Here is a 17,955-nt window from a genome sequence, read left to right on the forward strand (position 1 = left end):
TCACAACCCAATTAGATGTTTGATATCTCTATTCAAAACGTGCATGCAGTAACTAGTTATAGACTTATATAGTTACAAGCTTCAAATCAAAACACACTTTGATGTCTTGGCAGGCACACTTTGTCTACTGTCCTTTTCTACATACTCTACCAAGTCTGTACCAAATAAGAGATTTGCCTGAGATTTCTTGTGCATTCTAAGAAATGTTTCAATAATCAAACGACATTTAGCTTCTCTGTCCAGATTATTGGTCCAGTCATCCAACATTTGATGAGCTTGATCAAACAACGAAAATCTGTGTTCCTGTTCTATTATAGTCATTGTTGACAAGGTAAACTTGTCTGGAGCAAGCAGTGCACCAAATTCCTTCCAATAGCCAGAAATTTCACGAGCTGCAGCAACCAGATGTTCTCCACTCAATTTGCAGTCAGCCACATGCTTCATTTCTGTAGAAGTAGATTTAGGTGATGCTACAGCTGCTGCAACGCCTGAAACTAAAGAAATGGATGGAAATTAGTACAGATTAATTTGGTCACAATTAATTAGTATATAAACAAACTAATTATTAGTAAAAATTTAACTAGAAACATTTGCTAAACAATGTGCAAACTCAGCAGTTCAAAACAAAATTACTAACATAGTAAATATCAAAAACTATAGCTATAAATAGCACACTTGTCACACACTGCTATACAGTAGAACTCGCTCATCCACAAACCCGTGCCAAGCCTTGGAGGTCCAGACTTTGCCTAGAACACCCAGACCACTAGAGCATTTACGTATCTCTACACATATGTCATGTTTGTGTTAAAGGACGCTGCTGCAATGACTACATGCTTACTTCTAAATAACGTGACATTCAGGATTTAAAATAGTTAGACACGTGCATTTTGCTGAAAACTAGATAACCACAACCCGGATTAGGCTGCCCAATAGAATCTGGGTACGTTTGGCAGGGCACCAAAGGTAATTCGGATTAGCGAGTTTCTACTAAAAACATGTAATGGCCTCTTTGAACACTCACAATTCATGTGTTTACTCAATTTTTATACTAATCACACAATATGCACTACACTTACTAATTCTGTAGCCTCGCAAGCCAAGCCTTCCTCTATGACGTCACGCAGTGAGCACAGACCAAGGCTTGGCTCGCGAGGCTACTAATTCTGAATCCCACAATGACTGAATGTCTACAGCCGCCATACACACTCACATTACATCAAATGATCTTATATCTCCATCTCTATTGTGATGCTTGTGGCTCAATGTTAATACTTTACGATTCTGTCATGTTACTAAGTCATGATATTTAATAAGCACTGCTCATCACATCAGGTTTCACAGCACCTTTCTTCATAGACAATACTATTTTGGTTTTCATTTTAATGTTACCAGTCAGTCTGAATATTGTGTTAGTCAGTTTGAAAGATGTCATTTTCATTGTCTTATTGCAATATACAGAATATTCAAGTAGATACTCTGTACAGATCACAATCTGTTTATCATTATAATTTGTGTGCTCACCTGCCAGTTGATCCATCACTGCTCCAATAATTGGCTGTGGAATAGTACAACAAGCTGCTAGCAGTTGTTTGGCTGCTTTGTCTCGTCCTACTTTTCGTGCCTTTACTTCAAACAAAGACTTCAACTTGTCAGCACCAACAGAGATGCCATTTGTATTCTCGTTGACTTTGCCAAACGTAAATCCCATCTTCAAACCAATAGAGAGCCAACGATCACAACCATTCTGCAATACAGTAGACAGAACCAAATCTGGATCATAAACTTTGTCAGCAGCAACTGTCAAGAAAAATAAAAGAATCAGTCAATTGCAATTCTACTAGTCTGTTGTGTACCTTCTGTTGTGTACCTTCTGTTGTATCACTAACAGAGATGTCGTGATACCACATATCAAGTTTAGCAGGAGAGCCAATGAGTCGACGTTGTTTGTCAATCAGCATCTCATCTTCTGGATAGTCATCCAGTGAGGCCAATCGTTTCACATCATACTCGACTGGAGCTTCATCAACTGTGGCATGAACACAGACCTCAAATTGAAAGCCATCCATGCCTCGTTCTTTGGCCCGCATGAGTTGTTCTATTAGAGTCACTCGCACACTGTCACACAGTGGACGAAGCACTTTATCTGCAGGTTGTTGCTTGCAACTGGATGGGCAGTAGACGATAACAATGACAGCCTTCATAGTGTAGACCAACTCCAGATCCACATCCTTGGAAAGATGAAGTATCACTTGGTTTCTACTGAGCTGAGGGCCTCTAGTGTACTTGCTGATCAAGCGAGTCACAAAACGGTAAAATAGAGGTTTGAGAAAAGCATTGAAACCCCTGGGAATAAAGAACAAAGATGGAGGAGATGTGCAAGAGCAGAATGCTGACTGGTAGGCAAAGTGGCTGGTGATGAATTCTGTGATGACCATAGAGGGAACAAAAAAGTTCTGACCCTGTTGAACTGTGACATCTGCAGTGACTGAACGAGAAGCCAAGAATAATCCGGAAATTATATTAAACAGCTGCAGCAGGATAAGAATGACATCATAGTTCACTTCTTCCACTCCTGCCTTCTCCATCAGATACTTGGCAAGATCCCAATGCATGATCCCTTCCTCGTGAAGCTTCTTGAGATCATTCCAAAACTGAGGAGGAATTCTTGACCGATCAAGAACTGTGACAAAGATGGCCAAAACATCAGCAACCCACTGAATGTTAGGAAGCACTTTCTTGTTGAGACCGGCAACATTGTGGTAGAAACCGATAGTTCCATGGCTGCTCAGATATCGCAGAGCATGTCTGCATTCCTCGTCTGATGAGATATCACACACCCTGGCAGCTAATTGGCAGACATCGTGCAGATCGAGAACTTTGTGCTTTCTCATTCTCAACAGGCCCAGACCTTTATCCAGAATGGCCCATGGTAATGGAATCTTCTCTTCCTCATCCCAATATTCACGAGCCATTTCAACAATCATTTTCTTGATGAGGACAATCGTTGGATCGGGATCGCCTGTTCCTGACTTTGTGTTGTCGACATGGAACAGCACCTGATCTTCACTAAAGGGCACAATGTGATCACCAAACTTCTCTTCAGCGATGATTTCTTGCACTATTTGCTCCTGTCTTTCCATAAAACTTTTACTTTTTGCTTTATCCTTTCTAGAAGCAAACATGAATGTTGCTGGTGCCCTTTTGACACGCCCCTTGCCAAAAAACTTATTGCGTGTTCTGCCAGCAGGAAAGGCAGCAGAGAGAGAAGAGAAGCAGTGACGTATGACGTCGGCTCTCGTGTTAGCCACATCCCGCGGTTTCTCAATGACCGTTCCATCTGCAAGACGAAACTTGGATGTGGTCACCTTCTCATCTAGTGGCTTGGAACCATCGATAACCACAAAACAAGCTGTACATTGATACTCGTTATCAGCCATAAGTGCAGCGTGTGTGGAGAGGAATTGATCTTGACCTCCTCTGTCCATCATTGTCACATTGATCATTTTTTTTTTTCGCCACATTTGCGCATCTCCTCCTTATTCTTCTCCATACGATAAATGGCCACATCTACATCTCGATCCATTTCTTTGGCAAGTTTGAAATCCTCGTATCCTATTGGATGACTCTCAGATTCAGCATACATTGACTTCAAATCAGATTCTGTAGAACTTGCTTGTGGGTATTTCTCTTGCTCGTCTTGCTTGGCTGTGCCAGTCTGTTGTTTGTTGTCATAAACTACAAATTCTCTTGCCAATAGCTTGCTGAGATGCGCTTGTCTCTCCTCTTCACTTTTCAATTCCTTCCAGTCGGTGCCGTGTCCAACTACTTGTGAGATCATCATCTTCACCTTCACTCCCTCCGTGCTCTCCTGACCTTCAACAAACGGTTTGTCTGTCATTGAAGCTTCCAGACATGACTTTCCCGTATCTTCCTCCCCCATACTATCAATCAACACCTTGTTGCCTGGCACTTCGCCTTTCTTGCATGCTTGATCAAAAAGAGCTTTTCCTTCAGGACCAAGACGATCGACAACAGAAGAAGTTGAAGCTAACAAACAATATCATTACGTTTAATGAGCAGATTCTTAAGATAGTAGTAGAACACATGCTTGCAGTAACAAACTCTACCTTAACTGTTTACTCTTAATGACTTACAGTTATTTGGATGTACACACACACACACACACACACACACACACACACACACACACACACACACACACACACACACACACACACACACACACACACACACACACACACACACACACACACACACACACACACACACACACACACACACACACACACACACACACACACACACAAACAAACACACATTCAAACACACAAACACACACACACACACACACACACACACACACACACACACACACAAACAAACACACACACACACACACACACACACACACACTCACACACACACACACACACACACACACACACACACACACACACACACACACACTTGAATACAGCTGCCAGTGTCTGGCCACGCCCATCCCCTTATATGGAGAGAGCTAAAAGATGAGATAGTTACTGTCTGCACTTATGTCTCTGCATGTCGTTGAGCCACCGAAAACGTCTTTCACATGTGCAAGACGGGAAGTTTACTGCTGTCTTTCTCTGAACAGCGTTTGCCATGATGACAGTTATGCCATTGGAATCCTGGCTTGGATTTGAAGTACCGTCCACATTGACTACGATGGCAGCAACAGCATGTCCTATCAGGTTCCAGTATCCGACTTGAGGTACAATCAGTGGTTAGTGACCACATCAATGATAGAGTCGATGATGATGACATAGTCAAAGAGAAAGAAGAAGACAAATTTATACATTTATGTACTGCTAAGCCACCCCTACTTCTCAGTCACCAATGACACTTGGCACATTGCACCGTGCCTTGTTGTTCACACAGAGGCGGTTGGCGCTCCACAATCCACTTGTGCCGTTTCATACCTAAATGATTCCGAAAGGAGCGGCAACACACAGCACATAAAAAAGATCGTTCAGTAGAGGTACGTGTAACTTCAGCCTGACATGAAACTCGACATTGTGGACGTTGCTGTGCCAGGTGATACCAATTCTCTAGTTTTAACAACTTCAAGTCCATCTGAGGCGGGGCTCCTAAGCCAGTCTAGAATGTGACAGCCACCCAAATAATAGTTTCTTTGGTAATCTGATTGCAAGCACTCGAGCAACATGTCCTAATCACTGAAAGCGGCGGTGACAAAGGACGTCAGACATCAGACTTATTGCCCTATCTTCGTCGAAGATCAGTATTGGTAATATGTTGAAGCTCATGGTCCCATCAAGTCACACCCAGAATAGTACGGAGACACTGGTTGTGGAAGTATCTATCCTAGTCTCATCGCGTCAGAGAATCGGCCAGCATTCAGCTCCATACAAGAGCAAAGATATTACACAAGCCCTTTACAACATTTGTTTGGATTGAAGAGACAAGTTGGTATTGTTCAAAGTACAACGAAGAGAGCCAAAAGCACGTGAAGCAGTGGCAAAGTGACAGTCAATTTCAGCACTTAAACCCTGCTGTCTGGAGTCATAAGGCAGCCGAAATAAACGAAAGATGTATCATGTTCAATCTCCTGCACCTCCACTAAAAGAGGCTATCACATCAGACATACCTACACCAGTTAGTCTTAGCAATGTTCACAGTGAGGCCAAATGATGACGCAACTGAGTGAAAAGTTGCTATGGAAGTTTCTCCAATGTGACGAGAAGATACTAGAAGAGCATCATCATCAGCAAACTCAACATCAGATAAAGTCGCATACTGATGTTTTGTATGAGGACAATTAAACAAGTTACCAATAATTAATGTTGTATCTGAAGCTGAATTCTTTTAAAGAACAAATGTGGGACATCTTGTTACACCATTTCTCAAATACTAGCGCAAAGGAAAGATTGAACAGAACAAGAGAGATAGCACAGCCTTGTCAAAGTCCAATATTAACAGCAATGCTTGCTGTATAACCATTTCCAACACGTACACCAGCAATCTCAGTTTCAAACTGTCGCAGTTCACTGACAATGATGTCAATTCTTCGGTCATTTTTGATTTTGTTGTTGTAATTTTCCTGACGAACAGCCGCTGTTTCCACTGGTCCCATGACATTGACTAAGGAGCAAACATTCCATGAGGTACACTGTAATACCATTCCACTGATTTTCCTACAATACATTTGATGCGTCCTTGGACACATTTGAGGAGGTTGGAACGCCAATTTGATACAGGGGATGCATCCTATTAAGTGCATTCTTGTCTACTAAAACCCATTACACCAGCAGGTTTAGACTATCCCCATAAGGTTCAACTTCAAAATCTGCAATATTTCTGCTGCCTTTTGGACATTCCTGATGATCTTGGTATAGCAGAGCCTGGCATTTTCGTTTACTAGGTTAACTAAGCCCTTCCTACAAAGGAAACAGAGGATTCAGATACAAGGGGTGGAGCTATGACCATTATCCAATTATCTTGTAAGATGTACTAAAATTTTTACTAGGTACACAGAAAGCAACTGGAACCATTTAAATTAAATGATGTAACATGTACAACCTCTAATGAGCACACCTGGTGTGACCTCTATCTCATACCTCATTATCACTTCCTTACCGGGTAGACTGTAGGTTACTAGCAGGCCGTCTTCTGTTTACGTACTGCTAAACTGACTTTGCGTCTAGCGCTTGCTCCAGTAACTGTTGACAGATGTACTTGTCATACCAGTAACAAATGCTGGCTGTGAAAGAGGATTCTCTTGTCGGCAATCCTATTATATGACAAATCTGCTGAACCGTTTGTCTGAAGAGAAAATTGACTGCTTGATGAGCATTTTACTAGAAGGACCACCTATGTATCAGTTTGATTTTGAGCATGTATTTTGCAAGTGGAAAGAGCACAACAAAGCTAGAAGGTTACTCGGACAGCAACCTGGGCGAAAAGTGCTATAGGCACTCACTGCCACATAACATGATAAACATAATTACAGACTGTTATTAAAAGTTGTTTCCACAACTTTGGTTAATAATTATATTAAACTAGTAAAACATGCCCACATGTTTGTTTGATATAGACTATAGTAGAAGTATTTGCCTCTAATACTTGGACAGCATCGATATCTAGGCGTAATTTGTATGTGTATATTATAAAATGATGAGAATATACTTACAAAGTGTTATTATTAGTATAGACCTTTGTTTGAATTTTGGTTTAAGAATGAAACCTGTCTACAAGTTTGGTTGATATACATACATTACAATTACATTCACCATAGAAAATGTTTACTACTCTACCACATCACCGACTTAGGCCACGCCTTTTTATGGGCAGGGCCAAATATGCGCAAGATGAGGACGCATGTTTGAAGGGGGTTAGGAAAATCACTGCTTTCTATCAGCCCTTCTTTGGACGTATTTGCAGTAGAGGGTGTTGTTTCTACCCACTCATGAGCTCATCACAGACATACAAGTAGAAGTCCTTGAAGTACTTTGAGTGACACCATAGGTCGCTGTTCCAGGCTCTATGTACAGATATTCAAGAACCATCTCGGCTAGGAGGCCCGTTACGGCTAAGTAATCACAGAGCTCAAGCGAACTCTGGGCACCGCCATGCTAACACACACACACACACACACACACACACACACACACACACACACACACACACACACACACACACACACACACACACACACACACACACACACACACACACACACACACACACACACACACACACACACACACACACACACACACACACACACACACACACACACACACACACACACACACACACACACACACACACACACACACACACACACACACACACACACACACACACACACACACACACACACACACACACACACACACACACACACACACACACACACACACACACACACACACACACACACACACACACACACACACACACACACACACACACACACACACACACACACACACACACACACACACACACACACACACACACACACACACACACACACACACACACACACACACACACACACACACACACACACACACACACACACACACACACACACACACACACACACACACACACACACACACACACACACACACACACACACACACACACACACACACACACACACACACACACACACACACACACACACACACACACACACACACACACACACACACACACACACACACACACACACACACACACACACACACACACACACACACACACACACACACACACACACACACACACACACACACACACACACACACACACACACACACACACACACACACACACACACACACACACACACACACACACACACACACACACACACACACACACACACACACACACACACACACTCCTCCTGTATCGCTTCCCTCTAAACAGACATGTTATCTTCAGTAGGTACAAAAACAAAGCAATAAAAAGTAACAAAAAGGTCTTCCCATACATATAGATACATTTGAGTACTCAATAGCCTCCTTTGATTCTAAAATATCTCTTACAAGTCTGGCATTAAATGGCGCCCGTTTCCTGATGTACAAGTTCTTTCTCTTTCAGCAATGCATCTCTTCAAATTGATATTGAGCCTGAACATATGAGGCAGTCACAGCACACAACAGTCTGTAAATCAACATTGCCATATGACAATTGACTAAACTCCAGGCAAGTAAGGTAATGCTCTCTCCAAGCAGATCTTGATCTAAGTGTATTTGCTGAGTCATACCAAGAGCTTTCTGCAATCTTCAAATCATTTAGGTCTTTCCTAATTATGTCTTTCCAGTGTTTTCTAGCGCCACCTTGTGGACATTTCTCTGATGGCCACACAAAGAAGCACATCTTGGGAATTCAATGGTTGGGCATTCGAGCCAAATGTCCTGACCATTGCATACGTCGTCTTATTGTCTCATTTCAGATATGATTTTCCCACTGTGTTGCGATGCAGATTCCAAGACACGACCAAAGACATCTCTGATGAAAAGAGTTCAATTTTGAAAATATTTCTTCAAACGTGTCCATGTTTCAGAGCCATATAATAGTATAGAAAGCACACAAGCATCACATACTTTGTAATTTGTTAATGTAGTCAGATTTTTATCCCAACACAGCTTTACAGAAAGCTCCAAATGCTTTGGATGCTTCATAATTCTGCCCAATCTGCAACCAAGTCGTATCTCCTGAAGATTCAAGTGTGGATCCAACATATGTGAAATCTTGCTCATATTCAATGTTACCATGTTCAGTTTGGATGGGAAAGTAATCTTTGGAAAGTACAGCTCTGCCACAGTCTGGACTGTGGCAAAACAAGACATTGAAAGTTTTGTTTTAATTCTCCACTAATTGACTGAGATAATCAAATCAATATTACCTACAAGTACCCAGAAGTACTAAAAAGCAAGTTGAAGTCTCCTGGTGTCAAAAGAGCTGCGTATTCTGCCAAGTTTGTCTCTCTTACAACTTGCCTCTACTGTCACAGAAACAACAAGGCTGTATATATTGTTAAAATCCTTGAATGGTTCATTCTTATAAATAAAATTGTATACTTAGTATCAATAGGAACAGTGACAGCTTGGAGACCTGAGTACAGCTGGTGAAAGACTGATAAGATTATAAGGTCAAATCACAAAGGTTCCAAAACGGTTAGTACAAAGAACAAAGTACCAGAATTCTTCTGTCAGCATTGATGTGTGTAGACATTGCAATACCATCTGCTATAGTGTGAGTGTAAAAACTCAGTTCTTCTATCATCATTCCATAGCATACAATACCTTTACCCTCCCCTCTTAGTGTACGTATTATAAATTCAAAAAATGACTTTATATGTTATACTATCTGATGCAGGCTTGTAGGCTAGGAGATTGGGTGGGTTCAACTCAATGCCACATTTAAAGATGATCAAGTCAAGACATATTTCATCTCAAGTCAATATGTGTCGTTGCGCACATGCAGTTTTTTGTAGAATTCAGTAACTGACACATGCACAGCTGCAAAGACAAATTGAAAAATCTAACAAGGTGAGGCAGTGTAGTAGTACACCTGCAACAGTGACTGTATGGTGATTCAGTGTGAATCCAGTCAGCTTCCTGTTTTACACCAAATAGTTTCCTGTAAGATCGCACTGATATTCTACATGAGCTTCCACATACTAGTATATGTAATATTCTATATAGCCTTGTATCACATTCTCTCAAGCTTTGCTCCTCACTGGAGTTCCCTCAGTGCAAGCAGTTCCAGCTCAAGTACCTCCTATCACGTGCGAGCAGGTAAACAACACGTAAGGTCACACAGTGAGCACAGAAGAAATATTTGTTTGTACAATTTACAATCTGGTACACAATGTGACAGTGGGTGAAGAGAGGAGACTGTAGCACGTGACTTCAGTTGAATTTGCTGCTCTTGTTTGACAGTCAAATAAAATTATTTATTACTAGAAGTCGTTGATAGTGGAAAGGATGGTAGGATAATTGGTGCAAGTCAATGAAGACTGTTGGATAGCCATCAGGTGAAAGTCTTCATGGGAACTCCAATGGGTCAGAAGCATGTGACAAGAGTGAAGCACACACTGAGTGACATGATAAATAAAGTGTAGCTGACCTTGGGTGTAGATGGGCATGTTTCTGTGCTGCATGGAAACTTTCTTATAAGTAGATGTGTGATACTACAAACGCTGTTAAAGCTTCCACTACATTGTGTGTCTTGTTCCATACATGTAACTACCAGCAGAGAAGTTGATATGTTGATAAGAACTGCAGTTTATCATGTCAATGTTAATAGGCTACACAAATACATTGGCTTGGCTTGCGAGGCTAAGTTGAACTCTCCCATTCATAAAGCAGCCTACAAGCCTGTGATATGTTTAGTGTTAGTAAGTGATAAACACGACTACTCAGCAAGCTGCATTAATAATTGTTTCTATTTTACTTACAGTTGACAGGCAATGATGATGTGGGCTTGACCTAAATATACAACAAATTCAATTAATATAATTAAACAAAACACACACACACACAATAACAATAACAACAACAAAATGCAACAAATCATCCATAACAAACAAAATCATATACAAACAAACAAACAAGTAAACAAACAAACACAAACATCACTACAGTACATACTGATTTATCATTCAAAAATTTCAAAACTTCAATGACATCATGGTGTTTTCTCTCTTCAGCTACTTGAAGTGCTGTCATTCCATCCTGCCACACACAACATGTTGTAAATACGAGTACAAACTTTAGCAAAAACAGATTAATCAAATTCTCTTCAATTTTGCTCATCAACTTTAGTAATAACATAAAAACTTCTTATTGTCCATCACACAACAATAATTATTAGCTACAACAAATTCAGAACAAACATGCATACAACATCCTGACAGTCACACATATACCACATCTAAACATAAAACATGAAATAAAACAAACAACAGACATAACTACATAGTCTAGTCAATAGCTCACAGTTTAGTTAATTTCTTAAATTAAACAAATCTTCAAACTATCACTTACTAGGAAATTAGAAAATATTTATTGTAAATCAATTATAATATATTAAGTATTATAGACAGACAGACGGACATATAAAGAAACAGAAAGCAAACATACAAACAGACAGTCCAGGCCAGGATCCAGATGGGGGTGCACGGGGTTGCAACCCTCTTTCCTAATGGGTGTGGTTCACCACTGATGAAATTGAAATTGAAAATTAAAACTGTGGTTCACCGGTTGTGCAGACCGTACACTCACTCTCACAAAACCGAGTTCCTGCTGATGGCCCAAAGTTCGAGACAAGGAGACGTCAAGCCTCGCGGGTGCATCCAAAACGTAATCGATGAAGTCATGAGAGGCAAGCAACATGGAGCTCAGCGAACTACGTGCACCGCCATCAAACACACATGCACACACACACACACGCACACACACACACACACACACACACACACACACACACACACACATACACACACACACACACACATGCACGCACACACACATGCACACATGCATGCACACACACATGCACACGCACATGCAAGCACACACACACGCACGAACACACACTCACACACACGCACGCATGCACACCCACACACACACGCACACATACACACATGTGCACACACACACACATACACACATGTGCACACACACACATACACACATGTGCACACACACGTGTGCACGTGCACACACACACACACACACACACACACACACACACACACGATAAAACCAAACAAACATAAAACACAAAACTAACTGCTGCCAAAGTCACTTAACAAAGACAGACCCCAAAAATTAACTCACAAAAGACAAAAACAAACAAATAATCAAACAAACAAACAAACTGTTAGACACACATAAAGTAAATAACAAATATTCCATCAACACGTCTTACATTGTTAGTTGTATTGATATTACAACCTTGTTCACACAAACACTTCACAGTTGGAACGTGATTATGAAAGGCAGCAAAATGTAATGCAGTCCATCCATCCTATAATAACAAAATCACACTGTAATGAGAAACACAACAACATATAATGTAATGTAACTAAGGGCGTATTCGTTTGGGGCTATCTTTTCTGGAAAAGGTTAGGTTGGATGGAGTGGAAAGAGACAGGGCACGTTTACCAATCGAACAGAACCTTTCCGAAACGAGATACACGAGCCAGTAAAAGAGCTATATGCGCATGCGTAGCATCTTTCTAAAGAAATTGTAAAATTATTGACTAGAGAACACAAGCAATGACAGTGAGGTAACGTAAGACTAATTTATTGTACATTAGATGCATTACCATGCCAGTAGGCCATTCATTTACCTATCCAGTCATAACCCCGTTATACCTTCAGCTAGCTCCTCTGATATATGGCAGCGTTGTATACTTCTGTTGTGACCTCCATTCTTGACTGGATGTTTGCTAATATCAAAGAATTTGACAATAAAGAAGATTTCCTGGATGATTTGATGGAACTTGGCTCCCTTTTATGGACCAGGGAAGACAGCAAGCCTCGCATTCTAGGTTATGTCGAGAAAGTAGTTCCACCGTATTCTGATCAGGATTTTCGGAGGCATTTCCATTTCAGTAGATCGACGTTTGACGTGTTGGTGCACAAGGCTAGCACTTGGAAGGAGCTATCTTTAGATAGAAGTCGTGGAGGAAGAGTTGCAATACCAGTAGTAAATCAATTACTGATAACGTTATGGTACCTGGGAACTCAGGAAACGTTTCATCAGCTTTTGGATCAGTTTGGTGTTGCTGAATCAACATCGCATGGTGTCGTATGGAAAATTTGTAGATGTGTATCATTTATCTGCGACACACTGCAATCCAATGGCCTCGTGGATCCCAAGTTGATAGAATACGAAGAGGGTTCAAGAACGTAAAAGGATTTCCTGATGTTTGGGAGCTACAGACGGTAGCCACATACCCATTCAACCACCTAGTCAGGATAGAGATAGCTATATAAATAGAAAGAAATTTCCGTCTCTTATACTGCAAGCTGTTTGTGATCATAATATGTTCTTATTGGATTGCTATTGTGGCTGGCCTGGAAGTGTGCATGATGTACGAGTTTGAGGAATTCCCATCTATTTGTTCGGATACATGTTTCCCATGCAAGGAACCCACATACTAGGTGACGCAGCATACCCTCTCAACACGTGGCTTTTGACACCATACAAAGACTACGGCCACATGCAACAGGAAGATAGAATTGCAATTACTGTCACTCCACAACTAGAATGGTAATCGAAAGAGCGTTTTCGTTGCTAAAAGGAAGATGGAGGAGGATGAAATTTGTCAACGTCACAAGGGTTAAAGAGATTCCGACGATGATTATTGCCTCTTGTGTTTTGCACAATATCTGTTTGTCTCATGACGAGGATATCGCAGAATTTCTTGGTGATGATGATATGCATAGTGCAGACACAGAGGTAAATGACTTAGAAATTGAATAACTAAGACTATGTGGTGCGGACTTTGGAGCTGTAGGCAAACGTAATCAAATCAAGCAGTACATTAACTTTCATGCAGACGTTTAATGCACTAAATATGTTTACCCTTACACAGATTCTGTAAGCAATTAAAGTACTGTACACATACTGTAAGTTATGGTACAAATTATGATATCTGAAACTATATACTACGACGTACGTGTATTACTACCTTTTATTGCATCAAGCAAGCCGGAAACTAGAGCCATCTTGTCCTCATGCATCTTTGCCAGCAGCTTCATTTTCTCTTGGTGTTGCCTCTCACGTTCCTCTCTACGACTCATCATCATCTTCACAAAACTTTCCTTTGTAGTCTCTCTACCACTTTGCGCTGATCGCTTTGCCTTCTTTGATGGAGTTGGTGCACAATCTTCAGTGCAATCTTCCGTCAGAGCTGTGCCTTCTGTATCAGGAATTTCTAACAGAGAAGGTGCTCTAGCGTGGTCTCCTTCTCCTGAACTACTCATAGTAGCCACTGGTCGAACACTTGGCCAGTATGACCGTAAATTTCAGCCATTTGTCTGGTATACCTCCATTCCTTTCGATCTCTCCTTATAGAAGCCACAATTCTACAAACATCAACTGATGACAAACATATGGACTTGCCAGTTTGGTAGTTGTAGTTTTCTACTTCCCGGTAGGTTTTTGTGAGATATTTCCACCGTCCCTCACATTAAAGAGCAGTAACAGAAAATGACATCACGTGCATTCTAGCTGCAACTGTCTCCCATATTTTCTTCTATTTAAAAGGATTTCTGAATTTTTTGGAAAATTCAGCGTATAGGAGAATCAGTGCCTTTGTATCAGAATCACCCCATGTGTGTGTGGCCTTTGTCATAGCATCCACTTTTCCACCTGTTACAATGTCTACTAACTCTTCGGGATTTTGTTCTGCCAAGCATGAGAAATCAGCTGCTATTCTTTGAAACTTTGGCGTGGGCAATTCAGAATATGTGCAAATACTGGTCTGGAAATGCTAGGCTAAGCAAATGCGTTGATTTGGAAGGTCGAAGCTATGGACGCAAGTTTTACATGTCTATAGGTGCGTTTTCTATCCTTTCTATCTGTATTAATGGTAAGATAGGTCAGAAAGTCTATCCGTTCTATCCTTTTTCGGAAACAGAAAAGTTACCAATCAAACAGCGTACATACCTTTCCAGTCTATCTCTTTCCGGAAAGGTTTGGGAAACTGTTCATGCTATCCAGAAAAGAAAGGTGCCCAATCAATTGGAACTCTACCTGATTTTAGAAAGGTCCCAAACGAATACGCCCTAATAAATAAACTGAATGATTAAAAATATAAAATAAATATATAAAATGATCCAAAGTAGACACAAAGATAAACAAAAAACAGAGAAATGAAAGACAGAGATAAACCAACAAACAAACCAAACCAAAACAAAACAAACAAAAATAAACAAACAGATAGAAAAACAGGCACACACACAGACATGCACACACAAGTGCACACACACGCACACATGCACACACACACACACACACACACACACACACACACACACACACTCACAAGCACACACACATGCCCATACCCACGCCCACCCACACTCCCGTGCAAGTGCACGCACGCACGCACACACACACACACACACACACGCGCGCGCGCGTGCACGGGAAATGGATAAGGAGCTGTGGGCTGTGCGAAGCAGGAGCTATGGGCCGTGCTATGGTCCCGGATGCAATCACTTCATGGGATGACTCTCTAACCAACTGAGCTATTGCACCACACACACACACACACACACACACACACACACACACACACACACACACACACACACACACACACACACACACACACGTGCTCGAAATAGCGGTCGGACATCGGACATTTCCGAACACTTTTGTTGTTTGTCCGATCACCAAGAAGAACGTTCGGACAACATGTCAAACTTTAGAAACGCAACTGTAGACCTGCCGTAAAGGAGCGCTAATGTCTTGCTCTCAAGGCTTGATTTATCATTTTCCACTACAGCTAGCTGCATAATGAGCGTCTATTCGTTTGCCGCATGTTTCTGAAGTCTATTACCCAGTGGTCGCCGCTCTTCATTTGATAATTGAATTATAATTACTAGGCCACAGGTGCGGCTAACTGTAATCGACGTGTTTCATTTCTACATCAAAAGGTTCGTTGTAAGATTAGTGTTTCTCGTATATGGGACCAGGGTTAGTCAGAAGAGATACACATGAGTTACTAGTAGTATACCCCAACCGGTCTTGTAAAACGGATTCCTGAGTCACGTGATGTACTGATATGCATGGCGTTCTCCAACTATGTCGTGACTGGTCTGCTGCAAACTTCAATCTTGTCGCTTTTCAATTTTATAGTATGTACAGTATCCTAGAGATTTACAGAGGCTAGTCTCTGTTCACGCTGACTTTGCTCCCGAAGTCAATAATGATGCAGCTGTAATTGTTTACCACACGCAGATGTTAAGTGATATCCAAAACTGTCCATTATAGGTCATATTACAACAGAATGTAAATGTAAAACAATCTGTGGGAGACCATTTTAGTCTGACTTCTACCTCAAACTCCGTTGACTTGTGGATACTTAGTACTGTTTATAGACCATAACTGGTCTTCCTATGGCTGGACTGCTCTAAAATGTCTTGTCTAGTGTCGTTGTATTATTGAAGAAATTATTCCCACTGTTGTGTCTTTCTAGAATGGCAAAAAATTGCCTCAGCTTTTGTGATACCTTACTGAACTTCTGTGCTCATGTAGCTGTTGACTGTTTATGGATATCATAAGGCATGGTGACACTGATCTTTTGCACTCATCATGTTAAATTTGGCTGCCTTTTTTATTAACGCTCGTTATACCAAACAAATTAAAATCAGGTTTTGATGCTCCTGAGTAAGTTAGTTACGATGGAAAATATGCTTGAACCAATTCTAGCTGTGAAGTCCAATCAATTTAAAATTTTAGTCTTGCGTAGCCAGCCTCTCCCCCTTTTAATATCAAAAAGGGGGATAACTTTTGATATCAAAAGGGGAGGGGATGACTTTTGATATCAAAAGGGGGAGGGGCTGCCTACGTGAGACTACATGTCCGGACAACGTTGAAACCTTACTTCGAGCACTGCACACACACACACACACACACACACACACACACACACACACACACACACACACACACACACACACACACACACACACAAACACACACACACACACACACACACACACACACACACACACACACACACACACAAGCACACACACACACATGCCCACACCCATGCCCGCCCACCCCACCCCCGTGCACGTGCACACACTCACACACACACACACACACACACACACACACACACACACACACACACACACACACACACACACACACACACACACACGGCAAATGGATGAGGAGCTGTGGGCTGTGCAAAGCAGGAGCTATGGGCCGTGCTATGGTCCCGGATGCAATCACTCCATAGGATAACTCTCTAACCAACTGAGCTATTGCACCACACACAACACACACACACACACACACACACACACACACACACACACACACACACACACACACACACACACACACACACATGTACACACACAAACCGACAGATAAGCAAACCTACAAACAAATCAAAAAAGAAACCGACAGATACACAGACACACAAACAGACAGACAGATAGAATAACCAAAACATACATTACAACAAAACCATCAGACAAACACACAATACAAACTCAATCATGCAAACAAACAACAGACACATGAAATGAGCAAACAGACCAGCAAACAGATGAAAAACATTCAGAAATTAGACACAAAGACAAACAAACTAACAGACAACACACAAACAAGCAGAAACTAATAGATAAAAACAGAACAGACAGACAA

At 41.4% G+C, this 17,955-nt stretch overlaps 2 protein-coding genes across 2 annotated transcripts; both read right to left on the reverse strand.

Moving 5' to 3' along the window:
* LOC134181357 (uncharacterized) lies at positions 1 to 3,491 on the reverse strand. The gene is made up of 3 exons (XM_062648624.1): positions 1,871 to 3,491; positions 1,525 to 1,800; positions 1 to 494 (listed from the first exon to the last, which is right to left on the reverse strand). The coding sequence occupies exons 1-3, from the start codon at positions 3,489 to 3,491 to the stop codon at positions 82 to 84; spliced, it is 2,310 nt and encodes a 769-aa protein (XP_062504608.1). The 3' UTR covers positions 1 to 81.
* A 5-nt stretch (positions 3,492 to 3,496) lies between these two features.
* On the reverse strand, positions 3,497 to 12,757 carry LOC134181359 (uncharacterized). Its single transcript, XM_062648625.1, has 4 exons — positions 12,481 to 12,757; positions 11,196 to 11,279; positions 11,003 to 11,033; positions 3,497 to 4,050 (listed from the first exon to the last, which is right to left on the reverse strand). Exons 2-4 carry the CDS (start codon positions 11,271 to 11,273, stop codon positions 3,503 to 3,505), a joined length of 657 nt encoding a protein of 218 aa, XP_062504609.1. The 5' UTR covers positions 11,274 to 11,279; positions 12,481 to 12,757; the 3' UTR covers positions 3,497 to 3,502.
* Positions 12,758 to 17,955: the final 5,198 nt, after the last annotated feature.

Source organism: Corticium candelabrum, chromosome 6 (assembly GCF_963422355.1).
Source record: "Corticium candelabrum chromosome 6, ooCorCand1.1, whole genome shotgun sequence".
Lineage (NCBI taxonomy): Eukaryota > Metazoa > Porifera > Homoscleromorpha > Homosclerophorida > Plakinidae > Corticium > Corticium candelabrum.

Coding starts and splice junctions, on each gene's coding strand:
- LOC134181357 (XM_062648624.1), bottom strand. CDS start 3,491: ATGATGGACAGAGGAGGTCAAGATCAATTCCTCTCCACACACGCTGCA. Junction 1,801..1,870: donor TGTTAGTGATACAACAGAAG/GTACACAACAGA, acceptor TTTTCTTGACAG/TTGCTGCTGACAAAGTTTAT. Junction 495..1,524: donor AGTGATGGATCAACTGGCAG/GTGAGCACACAA, acceptor CCATTTCTTTAG/TTTCAGGCGTTGCAGCAGCT.
- LOC134181359 (XM_062648625.1), bottom strand. CDS start 11,273: ATGACAGCACTTCAAGTAGCTGAAGAGAGAAAACACCATGATGTCATT. Junction 11,034..11,195: donor AATTTTTGAATGATAAATCA/GTATGTACTGTA, acceptor TTGTATATTTAG/GTCAAGCCCACATCATCATT. Junction 4,051..11,002: donor ATCATCATTGCCTGTCAACT/GTAAGTAAAATA, acceptor ATTGTTTGTTAG/CTTCAACTTCTTCTGTTGTC.